Source organism: Procambarus clarkii, chromosome 50, assembly GCF_040958095.1.
Source record: "Procambarus clarkii isolate CNS0578487 chromosome 50, FALCON_Pclarkii_2.0, whole genome shotgun sequence".
Lineage (NCBI taxonomy): Eukaryota > Metazoa > Arthropoda > Malacostraca > Decapoda > Cambaridae > Procambarus > Procambarus clarkii.
Genome location: NC_091199.1, coordinates 17,331,145 through 17,353,573, shown reverse-complemented (window position 1 = coordinate 17,353,573; position 22,429 = coordinate 17,331,145). Strand labels below are relative to the sequence as shown.

Here is a 22,429-nt window from a genome sequence, read left to right as displayed (position 1 = left end):
GATGGAAACATAAGATCATTTGGGAATGCATTGGACAAGGGAGTGGGGAATGGTGGGGAGGACGAGGGGACGGGGGTGGGGGATGGTGGGGAAGACGCGGGGATGGGGGAGGGAGGAAATGGTGGGGAGGACGAGGGGACGGGGGTGGGGGATGGCGGGGAGGACTGGGAGACAAGGAACAGGTTGCTGTGGCTCAGCAACGCATGGCCGGGTAAAGCTAGTCTTATAAATAATATACCAATATTTCCTCTAATATAGCTGTCATATATATATATATATATATATATATATATATATATATATATATATATATATATATATATATATATATATATATATATATATATGTCGTACCTAGTAGCCAGAACGCACTTCTCAGCCTACTATTCAAGGCCCGATTTGCCTAATAAGCCGAGTTTTCCTGAATTAATATATTTTCTCAAATTTTTTTCTTATGAAATGATAAAGCTACCCATTTCATTATGTATGAGGGAAATTTTTTTTTATTGGAGTTAAAATTAACATAGATATATGACCGAACCTAACCAACCCTACCTAACCTAACCTAACCTATCTTTATAGGTTAGGTTAGGTTAGGTAGCCGAAAACGTTAGGTTAGGTTAGGTTAGGTAGGTTAGGTAGACGAAAAACAATTAATTCATGAAAACTTGGCTTATTAGGCAAATCGGGCCTTGCATAGTAGGCTGAGAAGTGCGTTCTGGCTATTAGGTACGACATATATATATATATATATATATATATATATATATATATATATATATATATATATATATATATATATATATATATATATATATATATATATATATATATATATATATATATATATATAGGATTCCTGTTATTACAGCAAGTGTTCTTTGACAGGAACAATAGAAGAGGAAGCAGTACATTACTTGGTGCACCAGTTTACACCAGGTGGACCAGGCCTAACATACAATACTCGAAACGCTTTGCGTAATAGTGGCTTTAGGCATTGTATGTACTAGCTCTATCTACTAATCCAACAAACTTTGTAAAATCTCTTGTATGTATGTACCTTGCCTAAATAAACATTTATTTATAATAAGATAAGACCTCCCAATTTTCATTAGATAGGACGAGGATGGGAAATAATTCCCATTATAAATAAATAAATATATGTAGTTTAATACTGAAGTTTGATTGGCTGCATATATATAAATTTAATATAAACCCCCCCACTAATGTGCAAGCAGTCAACTTGTAAGAATATTACAGAAATACAGTCCACTAAACATCATACAAGTTGCTATCGAAATATATAAATTAACGTAAATATAAGTCTCACAGGTCGGTTCCATAACATTATTTGGTCCTTTGAACTACGATAGCACCGAACCGGTTCGAATCTCCCAAATTATTTGATCCTTTGAACCTAGATCGTCTAGAGAGCTAGACTATCAAGTTCAATAAACTAGTGTAATAAATTAGTGAACAATATATTGCCAGTCACAGCCAGTGACCGGCCGCGTAGCCTCCAACGAGCTCACGACCCCCAGCCCAGCATCACAGGAACTTGGGGTTGGCTGGATGGGTGAGTCCTTGCCGATATGAGGCCAGGGAAGTGAGTGTGGACATGAGGCCAGGGTGAGGGTGTGGACATGAGGCCAGGGTGAGGGTGTGGACATGAGGCCAGGGTGAGGGTGTGGACATGAGGCCAGGGAGGTGAGTGTGGACATGAGGCCAGGGTGAGTGTGTGGACATGAGGCCAGGGTGAGGGTGTGGACATGAGGCCAGGGTGAGGGTGTGGACATGAGGCCAGGGAGGTGAGTGTGGACATGAGGCCAGGGTGAGTGTGTGGACATGAGGCCAGGGTGAGGGTGTGGACATGAGGCCAGGGAGGTGAGTGTGGACATGAGGCCAGGGTGAGGGTGTGGACATGAGGCCAGGGTGAGGGTGTGGACATGAGGCCAGGGAGGTGAGTGTGGACATGAGGCCAGGGTGAGGGTGTGGACATGAGGCCAGGGAGGTGAGTGTGGACATGAGGCCAGGGTGAGGGTGTGGACATGAGGCCAGGGTGAGGGTGTGGACATAAGGCCAGGGAGGTGGGTGTGGACACGAGGCCAGGGTGAGGGTGAGGACATGAGGCCAGGGAGGAGGGTGTGGACACGAGGCCAGGGAGGTGAGTGTGGACATGAGGCCAGGGAGGTGAGTGTGGACATGAGGCCAGGGTGAGGGTGAGGACATGAGGCCAGGGTGAGGGTGAGGACATGAGGCCAGGGAGGTGAGTGTGGACATGAGGCCAGGGAGGTGAGTGTGGACATGAGGCCAGGGAGGTGAGTGTGGATATGAGGCCAGGGTGAGGGTGAGGACACGAGGCCAGGGAGGTGAGTGTGGACATGAGGCCAGGGAGGTGAGTGTGGACATGAGGCCAGGGAGGTGAGTGTGGACATGAGGCCAGGGAGGTGAGTGTGGACATGAGGCCAGGGTGAGGGTGAGGACACGAGGCCAGGGAGGGGAGTGTGGACATGAGGCCAGGGTGAGGGTGAGGACATGAGGCCAGGGAGGTGAGTGTGGACATGAGGCCAGGGTGAGGGTGAGGACACGAGGCCAGGGAGGTGAGTGTGGACATGAGGTCAGGGAGGTGAGTGTGGACATGAGGCCAGGGTGAGGGTGAGGACACGAGGCCAGGGAGGGGAGTGTGGACATGAGGTCAGGGAGGTGAGTGTGGACATGAGGCCAGGGTGAGGGTGAGGACACGAGGCCAGGGAGGGGAGTGTGGACATGAGGCCAGGGTGAGGGTGAGGACATGAGGCCAGGGAGGTGAGTGTGGACATGAGGCCAGGGTGAGGGTGAGGACACGAGGCCAGGGAGGTGAGTGTGGACATGAGGTCAGGGAGGTGAGTGTGGACATGAGGCCAGGGTGAGGGTGAGGACACGAGGCCAGGGAGGGGAGTGTGGACATGAGGCCAGGGAGGTGAGTGTCGGCATGAGGCCAGGGAGGTGACTGTGGACATGAGGCCAGGGAGGTGAGTGTGGACATGAGGCCAGGGAGGTGAGTGTGGACATGAGGCCAGGGAGGTGACTGTGGACATGAGGCCAGGGAGGGGAGTGTGGACATGAGGCCAGGGAGGTGAGTGTGGACATGAGGCCAGGGTGAGGGTGTGGACATGAGGCCAGGGAGGTGGGTGTGGACATGAGGCCAGGGAGGTGAGTGTGGACATGAGGCCAGGGTGAGGGTGTGGACATGAGGCCAGGATGAGGGTGTGGACATGAGGCCAGGGTGAGGGTGTGGACATGAGGTCAGGGAGGTGAGTGTGGACATGAGGCCAGGGAGGTGAGTGTGGACATGAGGCCAGGGTGAGGGTGTGGACATGAGGCCAGGGTGAGGGTGTGGACATGAGGCCAGGGAGGTGAGTGTGGACATGAGGCCAGGGAGGTGAGTGTGGACATGAGGCCAGGGAGGTGAGTGTGGACATGAGGCCAGGGAGGTGAGTGTGGACATGAGGCCAGGGAGGTGAGTGTGGACTTGAGGCCAGGGATGAGGGTGTGGACATGAGGCCAGGGTGACGGTGTGGACATGAGGCCAGGGAGGTGAGTGTGGACATGAGGCCAGGGAGGTTAGTGTGGACATGAGGCCAGGGAGGGGAGTGTGGACATGAGGCCAGGGAGGTGGGTGTGGACATGAGGCCAGGGAGGTGAGTGTGGACATGAGGCCAGGGAGGAGGGTGTGGACATGAGGCCAGGGAGGTGAGTGTGGACATGAGGCCAGGGAAAAGGGTGTGGACATGAGGCCAGGGAGGTGAGTGTGGTCATGAGGCCAGGGAGGTGAGTGTGGACACGAGGCCAGGGAAAAGGGTGTGGACATGAGGCCAGGGAGGTGAGTGTGGACATGAGGCCAGGATGAGGGTGTGGACATGAGGCCAGGGAGGAGGGTGTGGACACGAGGCCAGGGAGGGGAGTGTGGACATGAGGCCAGGGTGAGGGTGAGGACATGATGCCAGGGAGGAGGGTGTGGACACGAGGCCAGGGAGGGGAGTGTGGACATGAGGCCAGGATGAGGGTGTGGACATGAGGCCAGGGAGGAGGGTGTGGACACGAGGCCAGGGAGGGGAGTGTGGACATGAGGCCAGGGAGGGGAGTGTGGACATGAGGCCAGGGAGGTGAGTGTGGTCATGAGGCCAGGGAGGTGAGTGTGGTCATGAGGCCAGGGAGTGACGATTCCCTCAGTCTGTAACAATACCCTCAGTCTGTGACAATACCCTCAGTTTGTAACAATACCCTCAGTCTGTAACAATACCCTCAGTCTGTAACAATACCCTCAGTCTGTGACAATACCCTCAGTCTGTAACAATACCCTCAGTCTGTAACAATACCCTCAGTCTGTAACAATACCCTCAGTCTGTAACAATACCCTCAGTCTGTAACAATACCCTCAGTCTGTGACGATACCCTCAGTCTGTAACAATACCCTCAGTCTGTGACGATACCCTCAGTCTGTAACAATACCCTCAGTCTGTAACAATACCCTCAGTCTGTAACAATACCCTCAGTCTGTGACGATACCCTCAGTCTGTAACAATACCCTCAGTCTGTGACAATACCCTCAGTCTGTAACAATACCCTCAGTCTGTAACAATACCCTCAGTCTGTGACAATACCCTCAGTCTGTAACAATACCCTCAGTCTGTGACAATACCCTCAGTCTGTGACAATACCCTCAGTCTGTAACAATACCCTCAGTCTGTAACAATACCCTCAGTCTGTAACAATATCCTAAGTCTGTAACAATACCCTCAGTCTGTAACAATACCCTCAGTCTGTGACGATACCCTCAGTCTGTGACGATACCCTCAGTCTGTAACAATACCCTCAGTCTGTAACAATACCCTCAGTCTGTAACAATACCCTCAGTCTGTAACAATACCCTCAGTCTGTGACGATACCCTCAGTCTGTAACAATACCCTCAGTCTGTAACAATACCCTCAGTCTGTAACAATACCCTCAGTCTGTAACAATACCCTCAGTCTGTGACGATACCCTCAGTCTGTAACAATACCCTCAGTCTGTAACAATACCCTCAGTCTGTGACGATACCCTCAGTCTGTAACAATACCCTCAGTCTGTGACGATACCCTCAGTCTGTAACAATACCCTCAGTCTGTGACGATTCCCTCAGTCTGTAACAATACCCTCAGTTTGTAACAATACCCTCAGTCTGTAACAATACCCTCAGTCTGTAACAATACCCTCAGTCTGTGACGATACCCTCAGTCTGTAACAATACCCTCAGTTTGTAACAATACCCTCAGTCTGTAACAATACCCTCAGTCTGTAACAATACCCTCAGTCTGTGACGATACCCTCAGTCTGTGACGATACCCTCAGTCTGTAACAATACCCTCAGTCTGTAACAATACCCTCAGTCTGTGACGATTCCCTCAGTCTGTAACAATACCCTCAGTTTGTAACAATACCCTCAGTCTGTAACAATACCCTCAATCTGTAACAATACCCTCAGTCTGTAACAATACCCTCAGTCTGTAACAATACCCTCAGTCTGTAACAATACCCTCAGTCTGTGACGATACCCTCAGTCTGTAACAATACCCTCAGTCTGTAACAATACCCTCAGTCTGTAACAATACCCTCAGTCTGTAACAATACCCTCAGTCTGTGACGATACCCTCAGTCTGTAACAATACCCTCAGTCTGTGACGATACCCTCAGTCTGTAACAATACCCTCAGTCTGTGACAATACCCTCAGTCTGTAACAATACCCTCAGTCTGTAACAATACCCTCAGTCTGTGACAATACCTTCAGTCTGTAACAATACCCTCAGTCTGTGACAATACCCTCAGTCTGTGACAATACCCTCAGTCTGTAACAATACCCTCAGTCTGTAACAATACCCGCAGTCTGTAACAATACCCTTGGGGTCAGTTCAAGCCTGCTCATTAGAACATCTGGCCATAGACTGAGAAATCTCACACCACCAAAGCCACCATGATTGACACTCATATTGGACCTATATCTGCGGGGCGTCGATCCAAGACGACGGCGCCAAAAGTACAGTCAAACTTTCTTGGAAGAAGGCAGTGTTCAGGATGACTGACTATGATAACAGCAGAGAACATGATGCGTGTTGAACACTTGTGTTCCTAAAGTCTCTCTGAGCTGAAGAACACAACACCAACATGAGGACCAGCGGGTGAAGCAGACTACTACAATGGGAGTTCATCTGACAGACAGGACGCTGTCTATCACGCCTACAGAAGGTGTTGATCACGAACGAAAGTTCTTTAACTAAGCGATTGGCACAATTTCCTTCCCCCAATAACAAGGAACATTTATTATTCCGTTTTTCACCATAGACGTTTGAACAGAGTAATAGATACTCACCAAAACCATTAATAATCTTTGCTAACCTTGCGGTAGATAGTCGATATGACAGCAGTTCTCATCCTGAGGCCGGCCAGGTACATCTTCATGGAGTACTGACCCACGATGAAGGACTGGAGCTGGGCGAAGACGAAGAGGACGGCGGCGTACAGGTACCCGCGCCACTTTGGCTCCTCCAACTCGCCACTCTCAGTGAAGTTGATCAACAACCTATAACATACACGCAAAGTGTTGTACACAAGCAATGTAACAAGTGTTGAACACAATCAATGTAACAAGTATTGAACACAAACAGAGTGTGTTGTGCACATGCAAGGAATATCATACCACCTTCACGACAAACACATCACCCACCTCAGGATCTGAGGGCTGACAAACACATCACCCACCACAGGATCTGAGGGCTGACAAACACACCACCCACCTCAGGATCTGAGGGCTGACAAACACACCACCAACCACAGGATCTGAGGGCTGACAAACACACCACCCACCACAGGATCTGAGGGCTGACAAACACATCACCCACCACAGGATCTGAGGGCTGACAAACACACCACCAACCACAGGATCTGAGGGCTAACAAACGCACCACCCACCACAGGATCTGAGGGCTGACAAACACACCACCCACCTCAAGATCAGAGGGCTGACAAACACACCACCCACCTCAGGATCTGAGGGCTGACAAACACACCACCAACCACAGGATCTGAGGGCTAACAAACACACCAACCACCTCAGGATCTGAGGGCTGACAAACACACCACCCACCTCAGGATCTGAGGGCTGACAAACACACCACCCACCACAGGATCTGAGGGCTGACAAACACACCACCAACCACAGGATCTGAGGGCTGACAAACACACCACCAACCACAGGATCTGAGGGCTAACAAACACACCACCCACCTCAGGATCTGAGGGCTGACAAACACACCACCCACCACAGGATCTGAGGGCTGACAAACACACCACCAACCACAGGATCTGAGGGCTAACAAACACATCACCCACCTCAGGATCTGAGGGCTGACAAACACACCACCCACCACAGGATTTGAGGGCTGACAAACACACCACCAACCACAGGATCTGAGGGCTAACAAACACACCAACCACCTCAGGATCTGGGGGCTGACAAACACAACACCCACCGCAGGATCTGAGGGCTGACAAACTGCATTATGTCATAGATGGTCTTGAGTATGACCCCGAACACCATGGTTGAACCGAACGTTCGGACCATGGTAGGCAGGACCGACACTGGCTTCCTCTTGGTGGGCTGGGTGCCCCGCACCGCCATCTCCACCTGGTGTCCGGCTGCTCGCGACTCTGACTTCTGCTTCTTTCTGGAGAAGGCGGGAAGATGTTTAGTTACTTGTCTGAGACCATGGCTTCAAGTCTTTGTAAGGTCAAGCTGAAAGATCAAGCGCTTTACCCCTGTCGGATATAAACGAATTCAGCTTTTGGCCGTGCCGCAAACTCAACTTTAAACGGGCCAGATTCACGAAGCAGTTACGCAAGCACTTACGAACCAGTACATCTTTTTTTCAATCTATGGCGGCTTTGTTTACAATTTTTAAACAGTTAATGAGCTCCTAAACACCAGAAGGCTGTTTATAACAATAACGACAGTTAATTCGGAAGTTTTCATGCTTGTAAACTGCTTAATAAATGTAACCAAAGCCGTCAAAGATTGAGAAGATGTAAACGTTCGTAAGTACTTGCGTAACTGCTTCGTCAATCTGGCCTATATAATTAGCAAAATATACCCATACTATGCCATTGTTATTATTAAAAAGCAGTTTCATATACATAGCACATATAACTTACTTGTCAACGTTCTTTAAAGTTTTCTTCCAGTTACTGTCCCACTTGTGAACGGTGTATCGAGAGGTGTTCTTGAAGGAGAGGTCCCAGGTGTCCGCCTGCACCAGAGGCTTCCTGTAGCCTCGCCAGATTAAGGAATCCAACCACGAGAACGTGATGCGACTGAAAAAGGAGGCACTCTCTTCTGGACTTGGATTCTGTTGAATACACAAAACAAAACATGAATCTGTACCTATAATTCTGTATGTTCTGAATAAAAATCGAAACCGATAAACCTGCGCATAATATTCCTAGTGCACACACCGATAATATTATATATAACGTCTGTTAAAGAAAGGTGGTTATCTTGAGATGATTTCGGGGCTTTAGTGTCCCCGCGGCCCGGTCCTCGACCAGGCCTCCACCCCCAGGAAGCAGCCCGTGACAGCTGACTAACACCCAGGTACCTATTTTACTGCTAGGTAACAGGGGCATGGGTGAAAGAAACTCTGCCCATTGTTTCTCGCCGGCGCCTGGGATCGAACCCAGGACCACAGGATCACAAGTCCCGCGTGCTGTCCGTTCGGCCGACCGACTCCCTCCCGGGATCATATTTTTGCTCAAGTAAGCTGGCTTACTCATGAAACACAAAAAATAAGCTTTATAACATGCTTCTGTGGCGAATACATGAAGATGAGCATTCTCTAAATATTGTACCATCCCTGGCACCTCTGGATGTTGTGTTCACAATATTGTACCATCCCTGGCACCTCTGGATGTTGTGTACACAATATTGTACCATCCCTGGCACCTGTGGATGTTGAGTACACAATATTGTACCATCCCTGGCACCTGTGGATGTTGTGTACACAATATTGTACCATCCCTGGCACCTGTGGATGTTGAGTACACAATATTGTACCATCCCTGGCACCTGTGGATGTTGTGTACACAATATTGTACCATCCCTGGCACCTGTGGATGTTGAGTACACAATATTGTACCACCCCTGGCACCTGTGGATGTTGAGTACACAATATTGTACCATCCCTGGCACCTGTGGATGTTGTGTTCACAATATTGAATCTTGCGTCAAACGTTACCGTTTCGTACAATCGATATAATAAAGGACATTTAGTGCCCTAACATCCACCAGACAAGGGTTAAGTAAACATAAGTCTCTGATTCACACACACAGACATATTCTATAACTGTACAAACCCAAGGAGGGTGTGAGAGACTGTCTGATCTTGTGTTCATCCACTTTTTGTTCTACCGCTGATCGGTTGTCTCTCTCCTGCTCCTCTGCCATTTTCCCTGAACTCCGCCGTATTTTAGGGGGTACTGAAGTCATTACAGTACTCCCCCCCCCCCCCCCCCAGACAATGAGGTACCAGAGGGTCCAGGAAACGGGCAGGGTTGTGCATGGTACGCCCAGTGCGAGTAGTGCGACCCTCCACATTGACAACGCCGTCGCTGTCGTCCATGCTGTCATCAGTGGTCGCTGGGTGGCTCGGATTTGGAGATGTTACTGGTAGATGAAAAAATCAGTATGTGCATCTTCAGGAAGAGGGTCCGCTGCTGGTAGGGATTCAATTTGTTGGTGTGGGTACCAGACCTCCTCCACAGCAGCCGCTGGGGCCGCCACTGCTGGCATGGGGTCGAAATCTGCTGCTTTCACCCGATCGATCGAGACCACCACTTCAGCACCCCGACGGTCGATGGTAATGGTTTTCAGAATCCTCGACAGCACCCGGAAAGGTCCCTCGTATGGCTGCTGTAGCGGCTGACGCACCGCGTCAACCCTCAGAAACACATGACTAGCAGAGAGAACGTCCTGGGGGTATGTAGGTAGGGCGTGTAGATGGGTGACGAGGGGAGGGGCGGGATAGGGTGAATCTGTGATCGCCCTCTGAAGCCACTCCATGAAGGCCAATGTGTCTCTCAGCTCATTGTATGGTGTTGGATTGATCAGAACACCAGGAAGGTCAAGATTGGTACCATACACAATGTCAGCCGCTGAGAACACACTGTCCTCTTTAGTTGCCGAACGGATGCCGAGGAGAACCAAAGGAATGTTGTCAATCCATAAAGTCGCGTCTGGTTGTGTCCTTAAAGCCGCCTTCAACTCAGTCTGTGACAATACCCGCAGACTACGGCCATCCCGTTAATCTGAGGATGGTAGGCCGTAGTTTGGTTGTGTGTCAAGGAACCGCATGAGTTCCCTCCACAAGTGTGATTCAAATTGTCGACCCTGGTCCATAACAGTTGATGCAGGGGCTCCAAAACGGGAGACCCACCCATGAAGAAAAGCCCGAACTACCGACTCAGCTGTCATCTCCACAATAGGAACTGTCTCGGGCCATCTGAAGAAGCGATCAACACACGTGAATAGGTATGAACACTCATTGGACCATGGAAATGGACCGACAATATCCACATGCACCACCTCAAACCTGGCCGATGGTAAAGGAAAGTTCTGAAGAGACGTCTGTCTGTCGATGTATCTTTCATTCCTGACACTGGAGGCAGTTGTGAGCCCAACTTCGAACATCAGTATTAATTCCTGACCATACCATTCGTTTAGTCAGGAGGCGTAGTGTAGCTCAGATGCCCTGGTGAGGCAAGGCATGGAGAGCTCTGAAGATCCTCCGCCGATGGGTCCTTAGAATAAATGGCCGTAGGACGCCAATGAAAGACGTGTCACATGTGATAGTATCCTCGAAATTAGACACAGGTACGTCGACGAGCCGAAGTGCTGAGGGAAGAGGTCCGCAATTGTAGGAGTTCCAGGTCATGTCGATGAGCTCAAGCAATCTCTGCGTAGTCAATGTGGGTCGTCTGGGAAAAAGTGCACATATGCCAGGGTCGAGAGAGAAAGCATCGGAAACGACATTCTCAGTCTCTTTCACGTGCCTGATGTCAACCGTAAAATGGGATATGTAGCTGAAGAGTCGAGTGATTGTCGGCGAAAGGGAATCTCCTTTTGCTGCCAGGGCGTCAGCCAGAGGCTTGTGGTCGGTGAGGACATGGAAGTCACGTCCCTCAAGAAAATGCCTGAAGTGTTGAATAGCTGCATATATAGCAAGGAGTTCCCTGTCAAATGTGTTGTATTTTGTCTCTTCCGACGTTAAGCTTGCTGGAAAGAAAGCAATTGGACGCCAGGTATCGTCGATAAATTGATGGAGTACTGCTCCTATAGCAGTGTTGGAGGCATCCGTTGAGAGGCTAGTTGGCACATCGAACACTGGATGGGCGAGGAGAGTGAGTTGAGCTAGCTCCTGCTTAAGGTTGGTGAGCGCTACCTCGGCCTATGGTGATCATGACAGGAGTACTTTGTACGCCTGCTTATGCCCACACAAGAGGTCATATAAAGGTTTCAGGATGTCAGAACAATGTGGGATAAACCTATGGTAAAAAGTAACCACACCCAGGAATTGCTGAAGCTTCTTAGTTATATGGTGGGTGTCGGAAAATCTCGGATAGCCTCGATCTTCTCCTCCAGTGGCAGAATACCTGTGGAGGACACTCGGTGTCCCAAGAAGTTGAGCTCAGGCACTCCGAAAATGCATATTCTAAATTAATCTGCAGGCCATAGTTGTAAATTAATCTGCAGGCCATAGTTGTAAATTAATCTGCAGGCCATAGTTGTAAATTAATCTGCAGGCCATAGTTGTAAATTAATCTGCAGGTCATAGTTGTAAATTAATCTGCAGGCCATAGTTGTAAATTAATCTGCAGGCCATAGTTGTAAATTAATCTGCAGGCCATAGTTGTAAATTAATCTGCAGGCCATAGTTGTAAATTAATCTGCAGGCCATAGTTGTAAATTAATCTGCAGGCCATAGTTGTAAATTAATCTGCAGGCCATAGTTGTAAATTAATCTGCAGGCCATAGTTGTAAATTAATCTGCAGGCCATAGTTGTAAATTAATCTACAGGTCATAGTTGTAAATTAATCTGCAGGCCATAGTTGTAAATTAATCTGCAGGTCATAGTTGTAAATTAATCTGCAGGCCATAGTTGTATTTAATCTGCAGGCCATAGTTGTAAATTAATCAGCAGGCCATAGTTGTAAATTAATCAGCAGGCCATAGTTGTAAATTAATCTGCAGGCCATAGTTGTAAATTAATCTGCAGGTCATAGTTGTAAATTAATCTGCAGGCCATAGTTGTAAATTAATCAGCAGGCCATAGTTGTAAATTAATCTGCAGGCCATAGTTGTAAATTAATCTGCAGGCCATAGTTGTAAATTAATCTGCAGGCCATAGTTGTAAATTAATCTGCAGGCCATAGTTGTAAATTAATCTGCAGGCCATAGTTGTAAATTAATCTGCAGGCCATAGTTGTAAATTAATCTGCAGGCCATAGTTGTAAATTAATCTACAGGTCATAGTTGTAAATTAATCTGCAGGCCAAATTTCTCCAGAAGGTTCTGCAGGTCAAGAGAGTTATGTGGGCAAGGCTAGTGAGTATGGCCGAATTTGGACGTAACTTGAAATTGAAAAAAAATGAAAATAAATTTGGGATCTTTTTTTCAACACCAGTAAGTTAAGGGTCCTCTGATAGGTTAAGTGGGCAGGAAATTCTCATAAAGTTTCAAAACGTTATGAAAAACATTAATTTAAAGTGTCCTCTTATAGCCTCTGCGCGTACGCCGGACGACTCAAATAGAAAACGGAACAGAACGTCACTTTTGTGAGTCGATTTAATTTCAAATTACGTCCAAATTTGGCCATAGCGCCGCGCATACGGGCCAAAAGTGACGTTATTTTTAAGAGGACGGGTTGAGTGAGTAGCCGTTGTTCTGTACGCCCCCACTGGAACCCACCACACGTCATATTCACCAAGAGGTTGTGATGGCATAAGAAATCACACCTGTGGGGAATTGACCTGTGAGATTTATTATTATTTAATTTATATGAGTTTATGTGGTAATTTATATATATATATGTTAATTTATACATTTCGATAGCAAATTGTATGATGGTTTAAAGCTGCCTGTATTTCTTAAAATTCCCACAAATCGACTCCTTTACACATTAAGGGGGTTTATGGTTCATATGTAGTCAACCATATAAATTATTGGTTAGTAAACATTCACTACAGTTTTAGCCGTTAGCAGACCTCGCCAGAACCGTTTCCCGAGTAGGCACACAGTTGGCAGCAGTTCCGGGCTCAAGCCCCAAACCTGCGATGGTAGTAGCAGTAGTCTGAGTTGGAGTTGGGCTTCAAGGACAGGCTGCGGGACCTGCATTGGGAATGTTAGCGGCTCTGAATACCACTGAGATGTTGGCTGTTCATTTGGGTCGTCACTGTCGAGTGGTTAGAGGCAAGAGTATTCCCTGAGCAGAGTGAGTAGCCTGGTGCACTATGGATTCGGTCTGCTATTCTCGCCAAGCTCTCTGGTGTCACGTCGTCACTCTGCGCAAGGAGTATCTTGAGGTTATCTTGAGGTTATCTTGAGATGATTTCGGGGCTTTAGTGTCCCCGCGGCCCGGTCCTCGACCAGGCCTCCACCCCCAGGAAGCAGCCCGTGACAGCTGACTAACTCCCAGGTACCTATTTACTGCTAGGTAACAGGGGCATTCAGGGTGAAAGAAACTTTGCCCATTTGTTTATGCCTCGTGCGGGAATCGAACCCGCCCCACAGAATTACGAGTCCTGCGCGCTATCCACCAGGCTACGAGGCCACAAAGTAGCAGAGTAGCATGCGAATGTGTAAGGGCAAACGTTGTAGGAACAGAACCCGGAGCAGGTCATTGGTCAAATGTTCCACTCGCCGGCCGTAGCAAGAGCTGCATTTTCTGAAGCATTTGGGATGGTGTCTGGTCCCCGAGGCTGCAATAGCTACTATTGGTGAGGAGCAGGTCACGCTGGCGGCTTCTACATACCTTAGCTGTAGCGAATAAAGCAGTCTTCAGGGTGGCAAATCTGTATGTGGTTAGCGGTGTTATAACCACAGCTCGTACCTCCTGAATGGTGTCTGGAGGCAATGCCATCACAGTGAGTGCATCTTGCTCTGCGTCGTTAGTTACCTTGTAAGCGTCAAAGAAGGCCTCTACCTGTGCAAATTATGCCTCTGGGTCAGACGGAAGATATGTTGGTATCGTAAACGCGGGCGTCATGGTTTGTTTACACCCTGTCTGGGGAAACACTGGTGTGGAAGCGACTCCGGGGCCACCACATTAGTGCCCTAATATCCACCAGACAAGGGTTAAGTAAACACAAGTCTCTGATCCACACACAGATATTCTTAACTGTACAAGCTCAAGGAGGGTGTTGTTGTTGTTGGTGTTGTTGTTGTTGTTGTTGTTGTTGTTGTTGTTGGTGTTGTTGTTGTTGTTGTTGTTGTTGTTGTTGTTGGTGTTGTTGTTGGTGGTGTTGTTGTTGTTGTTGTTGTTGTTGGTGTTGTTGTTGTTGTTGTTGTTGTTGTTGTTGTTGTTGTTGTTGTTGTTGGTGTTGGTGTTGTTGTTGTTGGTGTTGTTGTTGTTGTTGTTGTTGGTGTTGTTGTTGTTGTTGTTGGTGTTGTTGTTGTTGTTGTTGTTGTTGGTGTTGGTGTTGTTGTTGTTGTTGGTGTTGTTGTTGTTGTTGTTGTTGTTGTTGTTGGTGTTGTTGTTGTTGTTGTTGGTGTTGTTGTTGTTGGTGTTGTTGTTGTTGTTGTTGGTGTTGTTGTTGTTGTTGTTGTTGTTGTTGGTGTTGTTGTTGTTGTTGTTGGTGTTGTTGTTGTTGTTGTTGTTGTTGTTGTTGTTGTTGTTGGTGTTGTTGTTGTTGTTGTTGTTGTTGTTGTTGTTGTTGTTGTTGTTGTTGGTGTTGTTGTTGTTGTTGTTGTTGTTGTTGGTGTTGTTGTTGTTGTTGTTGTTGGTGTTGTTGTTGTTGTTGTTGTTGTTGTTGGTGTTGGTGTTGTTGTTGTTGTTGTTGGTGTTGTTGTTGTTGTTGTTGTTGTTGTTGTTGTTGTTGTTGTTGGTGTTGTTGTTGTTGTTGTTGTTGTTGTTGTTGGTGTTGTTGTTGTTGTTGTTGGTGTTGTTGTTGTTGTTGTTGTTGTTGGTGTTGTTGTTGTTGTTGTTGTTGTTGTTGTTGTTGGTGTTGTTGTTGTTGTTGTTGTTGTTGTTGTTGTTGTTGTTGTTGTTGTTGGTGTTGTTGGTGTTGGTGTTGTTGTTGTTGTTGTTGGTGTTGTTGTTGTTGTTGTTGTTGTTGTTGTTGTTGTTGGTGTTGTTGTTGTTGTTGTTGGTGTTGTTGTTGTTGTTGTTGTTGTTGTTGTTGTTGTTGTTGGTGTTGTTGTTGTTGTTGTTGTTGATTTAGGGGCGACGACGATCGTCGGTGACTAAATGGTGACCAACCACTTGGACGGTCAGGGATTGAACGCCAACCTGCATGAAGCAAGACCGTCGCTCTACCGTCCACCCCAGGTGGTTGGGTTGGTCGACGCTCCCCCATGTCGACCAGCCCAGCCTCCTAACATAACAGTACTCATGGTAAGTACATGGTGGAAGGTACCAATACGAAACCCGTCCTCTTAAAAATAACATCACTTTTTGCTCGTTTGGGCCTTATGGCCAAAAATGGACGTAATGTGAAATGAAATCGGATCACGAAAATGATGTACTGTCTTGTTTTCTGTTTGAGTCCTCCGGCTTACTCTGTTAGGTTAGGAGAGGAAACTTTCAATTAACATAAACAAGTCCACAAGGGCCGTGAAGAGGATTTGAACCTACGTCCGAGAGCACCCCAGACGCTGCCTTAATCGACTGAGCTACGACATGGTCAAAAGAATTGAAACAAGAAGTTCTACTGAACTGAACTGTAATGAAGTGTGTGATGAAGTAAGGGCGATGAGGTAGAATGGCCTATTGACATAACTCGAGTGCATGGGGGGAATTGAGTAGAACTCTGGTTTGTGTCTCGGAGAGGCTGCAGGATAGAAGTAAGTCGATCCAGTAAGTAATAATAGTAAGGCAGCGTCTGGGAAGCTCCCAGACGTAGGTTCGAATCCTCGTCACGGCCCTTATAGATTTGTTCATTTGATGCATCACGCTATTGTGATTTCTGTGTGTAATTTCAATTAACATTTTTCATGACGTTTTGAAACTTTAGGAGAATTTCCTGCCTTCCTAACCTACCAGAGAACTCTTAACTTACTGTTTTGGAAAAAAAGTACCAAATTTATTTAAGAAAACATTCATTTTGATATTACATCCATTTTCGGCCATACGGGCAATGAACCAAATTCAGAAGTAATTTTTGAGAGTACAGGTTGAACGCGCGCTCGACCAGTCAAAGTGTAAGTTTTCTATTACTGAATTATGCCAATTGGGGAAACTTGTCTAATAGTAATGAAAATCTATAACCTAACTTGTCCTAGCAATCCCAGCCCTAATACACGTAATCTCAAGCCTTATATAGTATATACATGTGTTAAGCTAGTACTAGCAATGTTCAAGTTCGCTTTCTATAGTCTTACTTTCCCAGACAGTATCAAATTATAAATACCAAACGTGACTTTTTTGTCGGTCCATCACTACATATTGGTGGTACTTTGCACCAAATACTTAACATATTGAGTAGCCCTACATATATGTAGCCCATCCTCCTCCTCCTATTGTTAGAAGCATGGGCTACACACCCTTTATTATATTGTTGGGAGCATGGACTACACACCCAATATTATATTGTTAGAATGAAGGGCTTCACACCCAATATTATATTGTTGGGAGCATAGACTACACACCCAATATTATATTGTTAGAATGATGGACTACACACCCAATATTATATTGTTAGAATGATGGACTACACACCCAATATTATATTGTTAGAATGATGGGCTACACGCCCAATATTATATTGTTAGAATGATGGGCTACACACCCAATATTTACAGAATTACTCTGTGTTGAAGGAATGTGTTGGTGTAGGTCACTGATTACGGAACATTGGCAAGTGTTTGTGACTATCTATTGGAGTTAATTTATAGTGTATTGAAAGAGAGAAAGTTTGTCACAGACTGGTTAAGGTGGAGTTAGTTAGGTATTAACACAGACTGGTTAATGTGGAGTTAGTTAGGTGTTAACACAGACTGGTTAATGTGGAGTTAGTTAGGTATTAACACAGACTGGTTAATGTGGAGTTAGTTAGGTGTTAACACAGACTGGTTAATGTGGAGTTAGCTAGGTGTTAACACAGACTGGTTAATGTGGAGTTAGTTAGGTGTTAACACAGACTGGTTAATGTGGAGTTAGTTAGGTGTTAACACAGACTGGTTAATGTGGAGTTAGCTAGGTGTTAACACAGACTGGTTAATGTGGAGTTAGTTAGGTGTTAACACAGACTGGTTAATGTGGAGTTAGTTAGGTATTAACACAGACTGGTTAATGTGGAGTTAGTTAGGTGTTAACACAGACTGGTTAATGTGGAGTTAGTTAGGTATTAACACAAAGACAGAGGCAGCTTGCCCCTGAGTGACTGTGAAGGCCTTGGTTGTCCAGGCTGCACGAGGGCTGGATGGATAGACGGTCGTCCAGACCACTTAGTGAGTGGTCTTGCACTCAGTGAGTGGTCTTGCACTCAGTGAGTGGTCTTGCACTCAGTGAGTGGTCTTGCACTCAGTGAGTGGTCTTGCACTCAGTGAGTGGTCTTGCACTCAGTGAGTGGTCTTGCACTCAGTGACTGGTCTTGCACTTAGTGAGTGGTCCTGCACTCAGTGAGTGGTCTTGCACTCAGTGAGTGGTCTTGCACTCAGTGAGTGGTCTTGCACTCAGTGAGTGGTCCTGCACTCAGTGAGTGGTCTTGCACTCAGTGAGTGGTCTTGCACTCAGTGAGTGGTCTTGCACTCAGTGAGTGGTCTTGCACTCAGTGAGTGGTCCTGCACTCAGTGAGTGGTCTTGCACTCAGTGAGTGGTCTTGCACTCAGTGAGTGGTCTTGCACTTAGTGAGTGGTCCTGCACTCAGTGAGTGGTCTTGCACTCAGTGAGTGGTCTTGCACTCAGTGAGTGGTCTTGCACTTAGTGAGTGGTCCTGCACTCAGTGAGTGGTCTTGCACTCAGTGAGTGGTCTTGCACTCAGTGAGTGGTCTTGCACTCAGTGAGTGGTCTTGCACTCAGTGAGTGGTCTTGCACTCAGTGAGTGGTCTTGCACTCAGTGACTGGTCTTGCACTCAGTGACTGGTCTTGCACTCAGTGAGTGGTCTTGCACTCAGTGACTGGTCTTGCACTCAGTGAGTGGTCTTGCACTTGCACAACTTCTTGAGGTTATCTTGAGGTGATTTCGGGGCTTAGTGTCCCCGCGGCCCGGTCCTCGACCAGGCCTCCACCCCCAGGAAGCAGCCCGTGACAGCTGACTAACTCCCAGGTACCTATTTTACTGCTAGGTAACAGGGGGCATAGGGTGAAAGAAACTCTGCCCATTGTTTCTCGCCGGCGCCTGGGATCGAACCCAGGACCACAGGATCACAAGTCCCGCGTGCTGTCCGCTCGGCCGACCGGCTCCTTAAGAAGTAATTAAGAAGTAATTTATGAAGTATTCTTAATAATGTATTTACTGTATAAATTATTCATTATAATGTATTTACTGTATAAATAAAGAACTAAAGTGTAAAGAACATTGATTTACACACGCGCTTGACAGCTGAGTGGACAGCGCTCCGGATTCGTAGTCCTGAGGTTCCGGGTTCGATCCCCGGAGGAGGCGGTGACAAAATGGGTAAAAATGTTTCTTTCACCCGGGGAGCCGGTGGCTGAGCTGACAGAACACTGGACGCGTGATCCTGTGGTCCCGGGTTCGATCCCGGGCGCCGGCGAGAAACGATGGGCACAGTTTCTTTCACCCTGATGTCCCTGTTACCTAGCAGTAAATAGATACCTGGGAGTTAGTCAGCTGTCACGGGCTGCTTCCTAGGGTGGAGGCCTGGTCGAGGACCGGGCCGCGGGGACACTAAGCCCCGAAATCACCTCAAGATAACCTCAAGATAACCCTGATGCTCCTGTTACCTAGCAGTAAATAGGTTACTGGGAGTTAGTCAGCTGTCACGGGCTGCTTCCTGGGGGGTGTGTAACATAAAGGAGGCCTGGTCGAGGACCGGGCCGCGGGGACGCGAAGCCCCGAAATCATCTCAAGATAACACAGACTACGTTTTGGGGAGATTACTTGTTAAGTGAATAATTTCTATGTGCTTTACCCAGTCATTCCTGTAATGAAATCTTAATGGGATTGTTTTAGAGAAAGTTATAATCACCCATCTTCTTGAGAGGTTATCTTGAGATGATTTCGGGGCTTTAGTGCCCCCGCGGCCCGGTCCTCGACCAGGCCTCCACCCCCAAGGAAGCAGCCCGTGACAGCTGACTAACTCCCAGGTACCTATTTACTGCTAGGTAACAGGGGCATTCAGGGTGAAAGAAACTTTGCCCATTTGTTTCTGCCTCGTGCGGGAATCGAACCCGCGCCACAGAATTACGAGTCCTGCGCGCTATCCACCAGGCTACGAGGCCCCACACCCATTGTCATGTTTATAATCTTGCTTTGTTAGTGACGGTTATTACCAACAGTTTCACTGAATTTGTGCCTCCTACGACATCGAACTTGTCAACAAGAGAGTTTATTATTCTTTCTGCTACGGTGGCTAGGCGTATGGGGAGGTACTCAGGAGTACTAGTGCACTTATTGTACTCAGGAGTACTAGTGCACTTATTGTACTCAGGAGTACTAGTGCACTTATTGTACTCAGGAGTACTAGTGCACTTATTGTACTCTGGAGCACTAGTGCACTTATTGTACTCAGGAGTACTAGTGCACTTATTGTACTCAGGAGTACTAGTGCACTTATTGTACTCTGGAGCACTAGTGCACTTATTGTACTCAGGAGTACTAGTGCACTTATTGTACTCAGGAGTACTAGTGCACTTATTGTACTCTGGAGCACTAGTGAGTAGTGGGATTTATGCCTACGACGTGCAATTTTCATTTTTTCCAATGCACGTCGTAGGCATAGGGGGTTTTTGATAGCTACGACGTGCAATTTTCATTTTTTCCAATGCACGTCGTAGGCATAGGGGGTTTTTGATAGCTACGACGTGCAATTTTCATTTTTTCCAATGCACGTCGTAGGCATAGGGGGTTTTTGATAGCTACGACGTGCAATTTTCATTTTTTCCTATGCACGTCGTAGGCATAGGGGGTTTTTGATAGCTACGACCGGCTTTTTTCATTTTTTCCAAAGCCGGTCGTAGCATCTGGGGTTTTTCCTGTTTTTTTTCCCCTATGTCGGTCGTAGCATCTGGGGTTTTTCCTGTTTTTTTTCCCTATGTCTGTCGTAGCTTCAGGGGTTTTTCTGAATTTTTTTGTTCCTATACCGGTCGTAGCATCACAATTTGCCTGGGGGTAGGATTAAAATGCCGGTCCCTGGCATCCCCAAATTTCGTTGGCTCAGTGACCCTGCACAGACATTGCTAATGGTCAATGACGTCACCAGCTAGCCGCTCAGCATTCCTGCACCGGCATGTTCGAGGGGATTAAAAAGCCTGTCGTAGCATCATGGGTTTTGCGATACAACAGTGTCCTTGAAACCTAATATAAAATACCATCATCCCTAGTCTATTTTTAATTTCATATTTACTTCCAACCATTGCCCATTACATTTATCAAAGGGAAACAAGTATGTGAGGGAAGAACATAACTTCAGCACTGCAAGAAGTTATGTGTGTATTTTCAAGTTCGTCCCCTGCTGCCTGTATTTACCCAGGTCTTTTTCCTAAATATAAATATTTTTCGAGTTCTTCCCCTGTTACCTATATTCACCCAGGTCTTTTTCCTAAATATATAACTTATCCAATTCATTCCTGTTCTGTTTCATGTTGATACGTATAATGGGTCATTAATATTCCCCTTTACTATGACCATTCAGTCACACGTCTATCATGTCACCCCTATTTCTTCTTCATCATCGTCGTTCTAGAGAAGCACTGCAAGAAGTTATGTATGTATTTTCAAGTTCGTCCCCTGTTACCTATATTTACCCAGGTCTTTTTCCTAAATATAAAACTTATTCAATTCATGCCTATCCTGTTTCATGTTGATACGTATAATAGGTTATTAATATTCCCCTTTACTATGACCATTCAGTCGCACCTCTATCATGTCACCCCTATTTCTTCTTCGTCATCTTCATTCTAGAGAATGTAATTTGAGCTTTGACAATCTTTCTTGAAGGATCGTTTTATTATGCATAGGGCAAAAAATAAAATGAAAAAACTGCTATCATTCATTTATATGAAAAAACAGAGCCCTGGGCATTGACGATTTCAATGCGTTTTCAGTAGTAACCAATATTGTCCTTAACCTCACACACGTCTCACATTCGCTCAAAACATACCTCCCACACCTTGCTATGGCATATAACAAATAAAAAAATCTCATTCAGTAAAAGCAAGCCTCTCATATTTTAAAATAAGGCCTTCTGCGGCGCAAGGCGCGCTAAATGCGGATCCCAGGAGGTTCACACATAAGTGTGAACTCTTAATCTGGCTTAATACCTCACCTATACTCTGTGCTTCATCAAAGTTGATATTCAGCTACAATAGCTCGTATTTTGGCTCATTGCTTATATTTTCTGTTATTCATAAACCCGATCAAACCTTCCTAACCTAACCTATCCTAACTTATTATATATAACAAACAAATACATCCTACAGAACAGTTATTGTTGTTGTTTAGTGACATCGTGAAAAGCGACCTCAGGTATAGGGATAATGTATTGATGGTCATTAGCATATAGGTGTGAAGGTATTACAGTACCTTACTGGTTAGCTATGTATGACGTCACCAGACAACCAATGCGACCTTTGGCGTCCTACTGGCATGAGTATTTGATGATATTATTCAAAAATGACTAGACTATCCATCCCCACCTAACCTAATCAGAGGTATAAGAATATACATTTTAGTCATCCACAACTGTAATCATTATTCAGTGATAAGTTCAAAAGTATAACAGAATGCCAAATGTCATACTGCAATTTAAGCAGAATCGTACATCTGGCAGCATAGCAGGTGAGCTGAACATAAGAATAAAGGTGACTGCAGAGGTCCTATTGGCCCATACGAGGCAGCTCCTATATATTTCCACCCAATCTCATTCATGTCCACCCTATGCTTAAAACAACCAAGGGATCCCACTTAATGTATTAGTTTACAATAATAGTTTTAATAAATAGCTCTTATTCTAGTTTTATACACA

The 22,429-nt window shown here is 46.4% G+C and overlaps 1 protein-coding gene across 1 annotated transcript in view; it reads right to left on the bottom strand.

Annotated features, from left to right (window-relative positions):
* The window catches only part of LOC123772628 (multidrug resistance-associated protein 1), a 208,421-nt gene that overhangs the window by 124,934 nt on the left and 61,058 nt on the right, over window positions 1-22,429 (bottom strand). The window contains exons 6-8 of the mRNA XM_069303618.1: window positions 8,226-8,419; window positions 7,547-7,741; window positions 6,414-6,597 (exon numbers count right to left, since the gene is read on the bottom strand). Coding sequence (XP_069159719.1) covers window positions 6,414-6,597; window positions 7,547-7,741; window positions 8,226-8,419 — 573 coding nt within the window. The remainder of the gene's footprint in view (window positions 1-6,413; window positions 6,598-7,546; window positions 7,742-8,225; window positions 8,420-22,429) is intronic.